The following is a 14,012-nucleotide window of genomic DNA, read 5'->3' on the forward strand; positions in this document are numbered from 1 at the left end:
CTGCGCCCTCTCTAATGCCTTCACATCCTTTCTAAAATGTGGTGCCCAGAAATGGATGCAGTACTCCCCATACTGCCAAACCCATGTCTTGTACAGGTCTATCATCTTTCTTCTTTTATATTCTACGTCTGTATTTATAATGCCCAGGACCATTTTCCTAACCTGCCCTGCTACCTTTAATGATATGTGCATATATTTTTTATACCCTTTATATTGCCTCTCCTCGATTTTTCTATCAAAATGTAGTATTTATTCAATTAGTCTGTGTTCAATTCCATCTGCCACTTCTCTGTCCATTCTAACAACCTGTCTATGAATTCTTCAAACTTATCACTGTCCTGTTCACACAGTTTAAAATACTTGCAAATCATGCATCATCAAAAAAATGTGAAATTCTACCTCTATACCCAAGTCTACATCATTAAAACCACTGACCCCTGGGGAACTCCGTTGTGTATCTTCCTCCAGCCCGATAAACCACTGTTCACAACTATTCCCTGTTTCCTGTCACTCATGCAATTTTGTATTTATGCTTTCATTGTCCCTTGCAGTTTGCTGAAAAGCCTTTTATGTGGCACTTTATTGAATGTTTTTTGAAAGTCCTTGAACAACATGTCAAGTGCATTACTTCCAGTAGCCCTCTCTGTTACGCCAGCAAAAAGCTCAAATAAGTTATTTAAACGTGATTTTCCTTTAACAAATTCATGCTAGTTTTACTCAGTTAAGCCAGGGAAGGAAAGCAAGAGGGGTGGCAATATTGATTAAGGAGAGTATTACCTCTCCTGCTTGCTTTCCTTCCCTATCTTGCCCAAACACCATGGGTGGAATTTTATGGCCATCAAAATCCCATCCAAGTTCAATGCTCCGTCCCTCGCCTGCTCCGATTCCCGTGTCGGGTGGTGCTGTAAAATTCCGGTCCTTCTGTCCAGGAATATTTAATATCCAATCCTGTCTCCTTGTGAACAGTTCTCTATTGTTACTGCAGCCTGAAGCTCACCAGTCTTATTTACTACACTTCATGAGTTCACATGCATGTTCAGGTTAAATCAAATAAACCTGTTGGACTTTAACCTGGTGTTGTGAGACTTCTTATCAGGTTAAATCAGAAGGAAGGAGTGAGGCCATGAAAAGAATAAAGCATGATAAGCCACGGCAGCAGAGTTTTGGATGAGTTAAAGTTTCTGGAGGATGAAGTTTGGGATGTTGGTAGAACATCATCAGAATAGCCGTATTTGACAAAGACAGGATTCATGATAAGTTATGGATTTGGGGTGGGAGCCAAATACAGTGGTTATCACCTTCTTGATGGTTAACTAAAATAACTTGTGGCTCTTTCAAGACTACAGTTCAAAGTGTCGTTCTTGCTTGTGTAAGCCAAATCACCACTTCTCCCACAGAAAACTGGTGGCAAGGAGTCATCGTTTCCAATCATTGAATTTCCAGTTTCTTTGTAAATTGTAGCATCATATTATAAAAGTAACTGCTCACATGGCGGCTACTATGGTACCTTCATGAACAAGTACAGCAGGCAGTAAAGAAGGCAAATGGTATGTTGGCCTTCATAGTGAGATGATTTGAGTGTAGGAATAGGGAAGTTTTACTGCAATTGTATAGGGCGTTGGTGCGGCCACAGCTGGAGTATTGTGTGCAGTTTGGTTTTCTAATATGAGGAAAGATGTCCTTGCTATAGAGGGAGTACAATGAAGGTTTACCAGGCTGATTCCTGGGATGGCCAGTCTGTCCTATAAGGAGAGATTAAGTCGGTTAGGATTATATTCAATGGAGTTTAAAAGAGCGACAGGGGAGATCATAGAAACTTATAACATTCTAACAGGGTTAGAGAGGGTAGATTCAGAAAAAAATGTATGGTAAGGGAGTAAAGAACTAGGGGTCATAGTTTGAGAATAAGAGGGACTTTTAGGACTGAGGTGAGGAGAAATCTCTTCACCCAGAGAGTGGTGAATCTGTGGAATTCACTACCACAGAAAGCAGTTGAAACCAAAATGTGTGATTTCAAGAAGGAACAAGATTTAGCTCTTGGGGCTAAAGGGATCAAGGAATATTGGAGGAAGATGAGGTTTGAGTTTGATCACCAACCATGGTGGAGCAAGCTTGAAGGGCCGAATGGCCTATTCCTTCTTCTATTTCCTATGTATGTTAATACTGACCACTTATGTGACTGATCTTTCAATCAGAAAGGCAATTAAAAAAATATATTTTATGGGATATGATCATTGACTGGACCAGCATTTATTGTCCATCCCCGATTGCACTGGAGAAGGTGATGGTGAGCTACCTTCTTGAATTGCTGCGTTCCATGTGTCATATACCCACAGTGCCGCCAGGAAGGGATTGTCAGGATTTTGACCCAGCTGGATCACCCGCTGGATGCTGTGGGAGCAAGGTTGCCGCCATGGCTGATAACAGCTGTGGATGACCTGAAAATATCAACACAGCAGCAGCATGAGGAGATTTGTTCTTCCATTAGATTTATGAGTGAGCCCAGCATTGTAATGTGGAAGACGCAGTTCATCACTTGGATTAGTCTGGTGCTCTGAACTGTACCTAGGTACCTGCCCTCAAACTGCATTCACTCTCACATCTCTTTTATAAATGTGTCTTGCAACAACAAGACACAACAATTTTCTAAATGTCCCTTCCTAATAAGAGTTTTCTTCGCTGGAATACCAATACAGCGGGAATCAGACACAAGGATTGAAATCAATTATACATGGCATGCATAATTTAGATCAAAAGGAAGAAAAAAACGTGTGATTTGGGGGTTGGGTTGATTCTTGCAGCGAGGTATAAAAAGATGTATATGTTTAACTCATCTTCAAACATTTCTAAGTCTTTTTCATTAAAAAAATGCTTCTCTCCCCTAAATGGTTGACTGCATCGACAGTTGTAGGTGGTGGAAATTACTCTTGCTAGGTGCATAAGGGATAACACCACCGGTTATACCATAATATATTAAAATCCTATGTTACAGCGATACAGCATTAAACTGACAAACCTTGTCAGTTTCTGCATTACCATTGCATCATAAGGGGAATAGTCAAAAGTTATTGGGAACAAGCAGGCAAGTGGAGTAGAAGCCAAGATCAAGGGTGGAATTTTAAGAATTCCTCGTGCCCGTTTGCAGCAGGAAAAGGTCATGAAATCAGGCACAAGGCGACTAGCGGGAATTGTGCCCGTTATTGCACCCATTTTACCAAAAAAACGGCACGATTGGGAGCATGTCCAAAACAGAGGAAAAATTAGCATTTTTTTTGCAATGTTATCAGTGAGCTTCACTCCCAATCATCCCAGCTCACCTGTCTTAACCACCTCACTCGCTGCAGGCATATCAATATGGAAAAGACCTCCTTTATAAAAGTCGAATTCAGGCACTTGATAAGTATGGATGAGCGAGGAGGTAAGTCTTCACGTTTAAACTGCCCTGTGCTGTTCAGAGGGCGTTGTTTCGTGGTAGCCATGCTGTGTTCCAGGGTGGGGATGCAAGTGTGTGGGGGTGTGGGAGGCTGTTGTTCATCACGTGGTCCAAACTCAAACCCTCAGCACAGACCTGGGTCTGAATGCTGACCTCGGATCTTAGGGATGCCTATGGACCCTAGAGCAGGCAGCAGGAAGCACTGTTGCAGATGAGGGATGTGCTGAAAACTCTTTGAATTTGCAGTGCTGCAGCTTCAGCACCTGTCCAGCAGCAGTGTCTGTGCTCACTACTGAATGGATTCTGAATGTGTGTGTTACTGGAGGGGTGGTGGATTGAGTTGGGGGGGGTGCGTGGGTGGGTTCTGTGTTGCTGAGGGGCTGTGGGGGGAAATGGGGGCCTGTATTGCTGGAAGGCTGTAAGTGGGAATAGGGTCTGTATTGCTGGGGAACTGTGGGGGGAATGGAGGTCTGTGTGTGTGTGTATACGTGTGTGTGTGAGTGTGTCTGGGGGTCTGTATTTCTGGTGGGCAGTTGGGGGCAATGGGGGTCTATGTTGCTGGGGGACTGTGGGGGGAATGGGGGTCTGTGTTGCTGGGGGACTGTGGGGGGAATGGGGGTCTGTGTTGCTGGAGGACTGTGGGGGGAATGGGGGTCTGTATTGCTGGGGGGCAGTTGAGGTCAATGGGGGCTGTGTTGCTGGAGGATTAAAGACAAAATCCAGCTCAGTTGAAGACCCATGGTGATTTATCTGAGCATTGATATTGGGCCAGCAGTCTGTCAGCACATGAGTGATCGCAGAGCAGAGAGAATTGGTGGAGAGATAGAGCAAACATATGGAAATTGAGTTCATCCTGGTAGATGATGTCAACAAGGGCAACAAACAGATTAAGATGAGGAGGGATCAGGGAAAGATCCTTGGAAGAATGGAATCCGAGCAGGAGGAGAAGCTGTTACTACTCATTGGGTTGGCTGTGTTTAGACAAATTGATGTGGAGATGTTGGCATTGGACGAGGATAGCACAGTAAGAGGTCTCACAACACCGGGTTAAAGTCTAACAGATTTATTTGGAATCACAATTTCTCGGAGCACTACTCCTTCATCAGCTCTGAAAGCTCGTGATTCCAAATTAACCTGTTGGACTTTAACCTGGTCTTGCGAGACTTCTTACTTTAGACAGATTAGATTAGAACCATGCAAAGGCAAGTTCATGAAATTTGACTGTGGAAGAGAGATGTTGGAGAAGGAAGATTTGGTTGTCTGAATCAGTTGCTGCAGAGAGCTCAGGAAGGATAAAATGGAATAATGGGCTATGGTCATAGTCAAACAGGATGTCATTTTTGACCATGGTCAGGGCAATCATAGCATCATGCAATGCAGAAGAGACCCTTTGGCCTGCGAAAAACGCCAGGGGCAGATTTTCTGGCCGCACTCACCCCAAGACCAGAAAATCTCGCCCGAGATAAATGAACCCGTGCGTGGCCTGTGTCCCACCCACTACGAATCCCATTGTGGGCAGGACAGGGGAATTCCACTCCTGAACTCCCACCAAATCCCATCTACCATCACTTGGCCTGAAGCCTTGAATGTTATGACATGCCAAGCGCTCATCCAGGTACTTTTTAAAGGATGTGAGGCAACCTGCCTCTGTCACTCTCCCAGGCAGTGCATTCCAGATTGTCACCACCCTCTGGGTAAAAAGATTTTCCTCACATACCCCTCACCTTCAACCTATGTCCCTTTGTGACTGACCCCTCAACTCAGGGGAGCAGTTGCTTCTTATCCACACTGTCCATGTCCCTCATAATCTTGTATATCTTGATCAGATCACCCCTGAATTCTTCTCGACTCCAACAAACAGTGCTGTGAGAAGAGTGGAATCTGGACTGGAGATATTGAAACTAGGCTTTTCCATAAAGCGCTTTTACTTATCCATCAGATATCTCGCCAGATATATAATCAATGTTTGGCAAATTGTATATTGTAAAAAGGGCCATTTTCTGTGCATAATCCTGGTTTTAATCCCATAAGTATTGTGATAGAAAGAAAATACAACAATTGCAGCCGTCATTAAAATAGTGGAATGAGGTATTTTGATACAAGTTACCTTTTGTTCAGTAATGGAAACTATGAAATCAGATACAGGTATTTGCTATCTTTCATTCTTTTAGCTTACCTTTGGCTGGCTCTGCACTCTGCCTGTACTCATCACTGAGTTGCACAGCATACAATTTCCATAGAACTTATTAATCACTCGTTGATACAGGAAAGCCTGCAGGAAATTTCCAAACTGTCAACTGAACAGAATAAAATTGCATAGAGACATAAAATAACATTGTGAAAGGTGCAAGTGAGGTAGATACTATCACAGTTCAGAAGACTGTAGCTGTGTTTCTTTCAGAAGCAGTAAGGTATGTCACTCTTATTTTTTCAGGCTACTGAACTGGACCAGTTTGAAGAATCGTTAGAAAGAATGCATAACATTTCAGAAAATTTGAAATCTCACCAAAGTCAACTGGAAGAGGTTTGTATAGTTCTCAGGCTGTTGTTTATTTGGGCTATCCCTAAGGTTGTTTCAGATAGCTCAGTGTAATGTTGGTGTGATAATGGATGTGTGTGTGTGTGTGTGTGTGTGTGTGTGTGTGTGTGTGTGTGTGTGTGTGTGTGTGTGTGTGTGTGTGTGTGTATGAATTAATTATTTAAGCTGGAGAAAGGTTAGTGGAGACCATATGACTGGAAGAGTTAAACAAAAAGGAATGCATGTATTTGTAATGTACAGTTCTATTAAACATTGGTTAGGCCATATTTGGAAAACTGTGTCCAATTCTGGTCACCGCACTACCTGAAAGATGTGGAGGCTTTAGATAGCGTACAGAAAAGGTTTACCAGGATATTGCCAGGTATGGAGAGTATTAGCTATGAAGAGAGATTGAATAAACTGGGATTGTTCTCCCTGGAAAGACGGAGGCTGAGGGGCGACCTGATAGAAGTTTATATAATTATTATAGAACGGGTGAACATTTGGAAGCTTTTTCCTAGGGCAGAAATGACAATTACAAGGGGGCACAAGTTCAAGATAAGAAGGGAAAGGCTCAGTGGAGATGTGCAGAGGAAGTTTTTTACACTGACACTTGTGGGGGTCTGGAATGCACTGCCAAATGAGGCAGACCTGAAATATCAAAAAACATCCATGTCACACAAAACATTACACTGAGCTATCTGAAAATACTTTAGGGACAGTAACAAATAAACAACAGGTTGAGGCAGACATGTTAGCGACATTTAAGGCTTACCTGGATAGACATATAGAGAGATACAGGCAATTGGTCTAGTTAGGACAATGTGATCAGTGCAGGCTTGGAGGGCTGAAGGGCCTGTTCCTGTGCTCTATTGTTCTTTATTCTTTGTTGTTCTTTGTTGGTAATGAAAGTACAGTCAAGTGGTTTTATAAGTAAAGGAGTAAAGTTTATGAATTTGCATTAGGAGATAGATAGGGATCATTTTTTCAGCTGTTAAATTTGAAAGGGAAGTAAAAGGCTTTTACAGCTCTCATAAGCAAACAAGGGAATGTTATTAAATTTTATTTGATTCCAAAAGTGGTGGCTTTTGGAAAGACTCAAAAGATTTTTATATCTTGGAAAAATTAAATTCAAAACAGAACATCAGCCCCAGCACAGCTGTAGACTGTCCCAATAGTACAGCCCCTATTTTCTGCAGTACTGGTGCCACTGCCCCACAAATCAGAACCCGCTTCTCCCACACCAGTTTTTAAGCCATGTATTCATTTCTCTCGTCTTATTTGTTTTATGCCAATGCAGAAATTATTACCTTTGAAGCCCCGCTTCTTAATTTGGTGTCCTGCGTCTCATATTGACAATGCAGAACTCCTTTCTAGTCCTGTATACATCACTGAGCCTACATGGACCATGGCAGCTGAATCCCACACCTCCCCCCACCCTCTCCCCGCACCCCCCCCCAACCCCTTCCACTGCAAATTGCTCTCCAGCCCTGAGCAAATATCCCAAACCCTGACGCCGCGCAGGCAACATAGCAATTTGGACTCTTGCTGTTTGCTACAGATAACAGTATCACTCCCCTCACTATACAGTCCCACTACATTATTTTGTGCTCCATCCATTTGAATAGCTTCCTGTACCACAGTACCACGGTCAGTTAGCTTATCACCCTGCAGCCCCCACTATCCAAACAAGCTGAACAACCTCAAACCTGTTGGACAATTGCACTCCTACCCTCTGAGTTCCCTGACCTGCTTCAGCTGCAGCCATATCCTTCAGTCCGTGGGCACCTTTAAAATCAGAAGACCCGTATCCTAAGAGATTTATAAAGTGTAGGTAATTCTCCCTCATGTGTTGCAGTGTCTGCAGCTCAGCCTCCAGCTCAATGACTCTGAGCCAAAGCTCCCCAAGCTTCAGACGTGTATTGGTATCCAGGAGCTCCCGCGTGCTATGTTGCCTGCGCCCTATCTATCTCCTAATGACACATCACCTGACCCATGTGCTTTAATTAATTACTTAATTCAATTATTTATTTTATCTAATAGATTTATTAACCTTATCACAAATTCTTCTACTCTTCTAAGCCTGAGAAATAGAATAGACCCTGACCAGATATCCACCAAACAGCTCACTCCTTCCCCTGTAGTCGAACAAGAACCACAGAGCGAAAAAGTTAGAAAAAAGCAAAACATCATCTCCCTCCCATCCTTACCTCACCAAACTCTCACAGTCCATTAAGGCCATACTCCAGTGTTGGTTGCATTGACAATGTCTGAATTTATGGACTCACCTTTGCTGGAATTCCAAAGCCCCTTCCTCACTCAGGTCGGGCGAGACAGGGACAGTGAATCAGCTCTGAGGCTCCGGCAGTGACATGTACATGGAGTGCAATGAAGGAGGACATGCCTCCTTTTTACACACCAGCTAAATGTAAATGTAGGGCTAGGGTGGGTATGGGTGTCAGACTGGAGGGGCTGGGTGTCTAATGTCGGGCTAGGCTGTGAGTGCAGGGTGTTGAGCCGGGGGCTGTTCTAAGAGTAACTATGAGGGTAAAACTGGCAGAACCATTCAAAGTTAGCAATTTAAATCGCTTTGTCAGATGGTTACAACGCAGCACAATTGTCCAGAAGAAGTTAGCGCTTCCAGACAACTGCTGGGTAAACCCTTACCGTCTTTTATGCATTTGTGGGACATGGTGTTGCTGGCTAGTCAGCATTTATTGCCCACCCCTAGTTGCACTTGGAGGGGGCAATTGAGAATCAACCACGTTGCTGTGGTTCTGGAGTCACATGTAGGCCAGACCAGGTAAAGACGGTAGATTTGCATCCCTAAAAGACATTAATGAACCATTGTCATCAGTAAATTCCTAGTTCCAGGTTTTCTTTTATTGAATTCAAATTCTATGGTCTGCCATGGCGAGATTCAAACCTGAGCCCCCAGAACATTAGCTGAATTTCAGGATTAATTGTCTAGTAATAATACCACTAGGCCATCGATTCCAAGAGGGATTCCCAAGCACATCGTTGAAATGGGGAGCTAGGAAGCTATGAGTCAATACATTCTGAACAAAGGGACTATCTGAATCCATGTAAGCAAAGACCAATTCAAGCCAATTTATTTAATTAATTATTTCAGCTACTGCCAGTTGATAACTATTATCTCCCTGCTTAGGCCTCTGCCTGAGTCTTAGGCCAGAATGTCACCCACAGCAGTAAACTGAGATTTGGCTAAGCATCAAATTCTCCGAACTCACTGCAGTGGAAGTGTGGGGTGAATGGTTGGTAAGATCTCACCCTTAGAATTTAAACAGCACTTGCAGTTAAATTCAAACAATGTTAAGAGTTTCGGCAGATATTTAAATCTCACTCATTTTCCTAAACTCTCACATTCTACTGATGTCTGTCTATGTTTTTCCCACCAAAATGAATCACTTCTCATTTCTCCACATTGAATTTCACCACCAACTTGTTTATGTCCTCTTGAAGGGGACACTAGCTTCACAATCCTTCCAAGTTTTGAATCGTATACAAGCTTTGAAATTGTATCCTGTACATCAAGGTCTAGGCTATTAATATATTATCAGGAAGAACAACAGTCCCAACGTTGACCCAAAGAAACACCACTACAGAACTTCTTCCAACCCAAATACACCCATTAACTATCACTCTCTGTTTCCTGACACTCAGCCAATCATGTATCAATGTTGCTATGTAAAATCCCATAGTGTTTTACAGCCACTTCCAAGTGCATTTGGAAGTGTTTTCACTGTGGTAAAACAGCAATGAGTGAATTCATCCAAGCTAAGTTAAACACTACTAAGTTTCTGGAAATTGATTTCCTTCCATAAACTTATCCATGAATGTTTTCTCCTGGAGCTAATAATGTTCCACAACACAACCCCTAGTGAGACTTCTACTTTGTGCTAACACATCTTCCCCTTATAATAGGCTTAAAGCATTCAAGCATTCACCCATGTTTAAGTATATTGGGAAGGGCGAATTTCTGAAGTGTTCTTTCTGCCTCTCTGTTGGATTTCTAGTGGGTGATTTGGAGAGCCCATGCATAGGTATATCTCACTTATGTTTATTGCAGAAACTAAAGTAGGAAACAGTGTATCTGGCAAAGACTCTCTAGGCACATACTTAGGATTTCTCCAGAGTCCTGATGCTACACCACTATCAGACATTTCAGACTGAAAATTGTTTAAATTCCTCTTGTGCTGCTCTGTGAATTAATACAAACTCGTGATTGCTGTTGCAGCTTGGGCCCATTAATGAATCGCCTTTGTTTCCAAAGCTTTTAGCACCTTGTTACCTCTTGTAGGATTTGGATAGCAATTACCGACAGATCTCCCAGCTAAAAGACGAGGTTTATCAAAGAGAAGATGCATTGAACCGCACAAACCAGCCTCCTGCAACCGTGGCACAGTTCCAAGTTGACAGTACTCCATACTCACCACAGCAGATGGGGAGTACCAAAGTCACAGCACTAATGAGCCATGAGGATGATGGAAAACTAGGTAACCACTCATGGATGCATGTGGTAGAAACTGACTTATAATAAAGAGCTGCAGAATTTGACAATATACCAGTAAAGTGCCTTATAGCACTTCATAATCAGATTATCTAAAATTTATTTCAGATAATAATCAAGATAATACATAAAAGTCCAATGATGTTTTTAATGGCATTTAAGTGCCAAATGCCATACCTAATTTACAATGCTTACTTTTATATTAGAAAGGGTTAAAACACATGATGCCAGTATAGTAAATAATTTTTCATTTTACATTTAATTGTTCAGACCATTGCAATTTAAATTTGCATTTCAGCAAATACTAGAAATCTATTATTTTACTTCCAGATGTCCAGACGCCTTATAGGGAGGGCACCATGAATAAACCTGTGGCCAAACATTTCATTTCAATTTCTTCAATAACAAATCTGAAAGGTGAGAAATATATTTGTATTTTATTCTGATTAAAATGACCCCTCCATTAGGAATCACAGCACTACCGTTGTGTTATGTCTCAAATCAGAGTAAGAAGTTGTATTCAAGTACGCAACTGAAAATCTGTTCCTCAGGCAACTACTATAATTCCCTAATACCACATAGTAAAAAAAACCCCAGAAATTCCTGTGTTTGTTTATGATTGAGCCTCATTGACATTGTGCAATATGTCACATATACCCTTGGTTCGAAAAAATACTCCAACTTATGTGAGCAAGGCCACAGGAGATCCACTAGCATATCAATAAAACGATCAATAATTTCAAATAATTCAAAATGACTCTAAGAATTGATCTTTTGAATTTAACAACGTATTCTAAAGTTTATATTCCCATTGAAGAGTTCTAGTTTCCAGGAGCACACATCAGAAAATTGTGAGCACTTCATCCATAATTACAGGGAATTAGCCCCAGTGCAATGCTTTTCTTAAGCTCAAGTGTTTTGCAGTGAAAATATTTGCAAAGATGTGCAAGTTAGGTGGATTGGACATGCTAAATGACCCCTTAGTGTCCCTAGGTGTGTAGGTTAGATGGGATTAGCCATGGTGTGGGATTACAGGGATAGAGCGGAGGGAAAGGGCCTGGGTGAAATACTCTGACAGAGTGTCAGGGCAGACTTGATGGGCTGAATGGCCTGTTCCGCACTGTAGAGATTCTATGAAACGTTAACTGTTTAAATACAAATATATATTTCAGATGATGTCTTGAGGGGTATATATATTATAGAGAAGGAGGTGCTGGAAGTCTTGAAGTGCATCAAAGTAGATGAATCCCCAGGATCTAATGAAGTGTAACCCAGGAAGTTATGGGAGGTTAGGGAGGAAATTACAGGTCCCCGGGCAGAGATATTTGAATTATTGATAGCCACAGGTGAAGTGCTGGAAGATTGGAGGATGGCAAATGCTGTGCCTTTGTTTAAAAAGGGCTGCAAGAAAAAGCCTGGGAACTACAGGCCGGTGAGCCTAACGCCTGTAGTGGGTAAATTGTTGGAAGGTATTCTGAGAGACAGCATCTACAGGCATCTAGAGAGACAAGGACTGGTTAGGGACAGTCAGCACAGCTTTGTGAGTGGAAAATCATGTCTCATGATATTGAGTTTTTTGAAGGAGTAGAATGAGGATAGATGAGGGCAGTGCAGTCAACATTGTCTACATGGACTTTAGCAAGGCCTTCAACAGGGTACTGGTTGGTAGGTTGTTGCATTAGATTAAATCTCACAGGATCCAGGGTGAGGTAGCCAAATGGATACAAAATTGGCTTAATGACACAAGAAGTTGGTTGGAGAGGGTTGTATTTCAGATTGGAGGCCTGTGTCCAGCGATGTGCCTCAGGAATCGGCCTGAGTCCACTGTTATTTGTCATTTATATTAATGATTTGAATGAGAATTTAGGAGGTACGGTAGGACTTACTCAAATAATGGTAGCACATTGGGAAGAGTTATAGAACAAAGAGATCGCTCTTTGAAACTGGAGTCACAGGTGGAAAGAATGGTGAAGAAGGCACTCAGCATGCTCGGTTAGAACATTGAATACAGGAGTTGGGATGTCTTACTGAAGTTGTATAACGTATTGGTAAGACCACACTTGGAATACTGTGTACAGTTCTGGTCACCCTACTATAGAAAGCATATTATTAAACTAAAAAGAGCGCAGAAAAGATTTACTAGAATGCCACTGGGACATGATGTTTCGAGTTATAAGGAGAGGCTGGATAGACTGGGACTTCTTTCCCTGGAGCGTACATGGTTTAGAGGTGACCTGATAGAGGTTTATAAAATAATGAGGAGCATAGATAAGGTAGATAGTCAACATCTTTTCCCAAAGGTAGGAGAGTCTAAAACTAGAGGGCATAGATTTAAGAGAGAGGAGAGATACAAAAGGGTCCAGAGGAACAAGTTTTTCACACAGAGGATTGTGAGTGCCTGGAACAAGCTGCCAAAGGCAGTAGTAGAGGTGGGTACAAGTTTGTCTTTTAAAAAGCATTTAGGTAGTTACATGGATAAGATTAGTATAGAGGGATATGGGCCAAATGCGGGCAATCGGGACAAACTTAATGGTAAAAACTGGGCGGCATGGACAAGTTGGACCTGTTTCCAAAATGTAAACCTCTATGACTCTATGACCTCTATGTTTATTTTAATATTTTTGCTTTTAATACCACTATGAGATTATTTGATAGCTTCATGATAAGAAAGATAGATTTTTGATCAATGTGCTCCACCCTTGCTTTCTAACAGCACTCCAGTCCTTCTTCTTTGGTGCAGACTGGACTGGGCGTGGTTACCTGACATATAGGGACCTGGTGAACAATCTTGGACAATGGGCGCCATCCGAAGATGAGATTAAACAGTTTGATGAAAATAATGATGACAGATTCTCCTATATAGAAATGATAAATGCTTTAGGACTACAAGGTAAGAACAAGGAAACAATAATTAAATATTTTGTACTTTAAGAAAACTCATTAATGCTATTGCCAGGAACAAACATAAGATTTCAGGAACTATGTATAAAATTATATACATGTTTAAATCCGTAGCCAGCCTTGTATCTGCTGGACTTCAGAAGAGAGAAAGGTGACTTGATTGAAAGGTATAAGATCATGAGGAAACTTGACAGGCTGCATATGGAAAGAATGTTTTCCCCGTTGGGAGAACCCAGAACTAGGGGGTCACTGATTAAAAATAAGGGGTTGGCTGTTTAGAGGATTGAGAGTCTTTGAAACTAGCTTTCTGAAAAGGCAGTGGAAGTGGAGTTTTTGAATATTTTTAGAGTGAGATAGATTCTTAATAAGCAAGAGGGTGATAGCTTATCAGGGGGAAGGCGGGATGCAAGTTTAAGGTTACTGTCAGATGAGCCATGATCTTATTAAATGGTGGAGCAGGTTTGAGAGGCCGAATGGCCTACTCCTGTTACTTGTTTGCACATTCGTGGAAGTGAGTTTTCTATATTTAAAATATTTTGATGAATTACAGTCCAATTATTAGGATTGGGAGAATAACTAAACATTAGAGATGCATGTCAAACTGAACCATCACTGATTGCACCAGCAAC

General features: G+C 41.8%; 1 protein-coding gene and 1 long non-coding RNA gene across 3 annotated transcripts in view; one reads left to right on the forward strand and one right to left on the reverse strand.

Moving 5' to 3' along the window:
* The window catches only part of LOC145344407 (uncharacterized), a 1,015,876-nt gene that overhangs the window by 661,336 nt on the left and 340,528 nt on the right, over window positions 1-14,012 (reverse strand). The gene's annotated exons all lie outside the window — the stretch shown is intronic.
* The window catches only part of LOC145344371 (uncharacterized), a 56,400-nt gene that overhangs the window by 39,694 nt on the left and 2,694 nt on the right, over window positions 1-14,012 (forward strand). For both annotated transcript variants that reach the window (XM_080191502.1, XM_080191509.1), the window contains 4 exons: window positions 5,868-5,957; window positions 10,273-10,468; window positions 10,813-10,899; window positions 13,196-13,372. In XM_080191502.1, coding sequence (XP_080047628.1) covers window positions 5,868-5,957; window positions 10,273-10,468; window positions 10,813-10,899; window positions 13,196-13,372 — 550 coding nt within the window. The remainder of the gene's footprint in view (window positions 1-5,867; window positions 5,958-10,272; window positions 10,469-10,812; window positions 10,900-13,195; window positions 13,373-14,012) is intronic.

Source organism: Carcharhinus amblyrhynchos, chromosome 1, assembly GCF_965287045.1.
Source record: "Carcharhinus amblyrhynchos chromosome 1, sCarAmb.v2.hapA, whole genome shotgun sequence".
NCBI classification, from domain to species: Eukaryota; Metazoa; Chordata; class Chondrichthyes; order Carcharhiniformes; family Carcharhinidae; genus Carcharhinus; species Carcharhinus amblyrhynchos.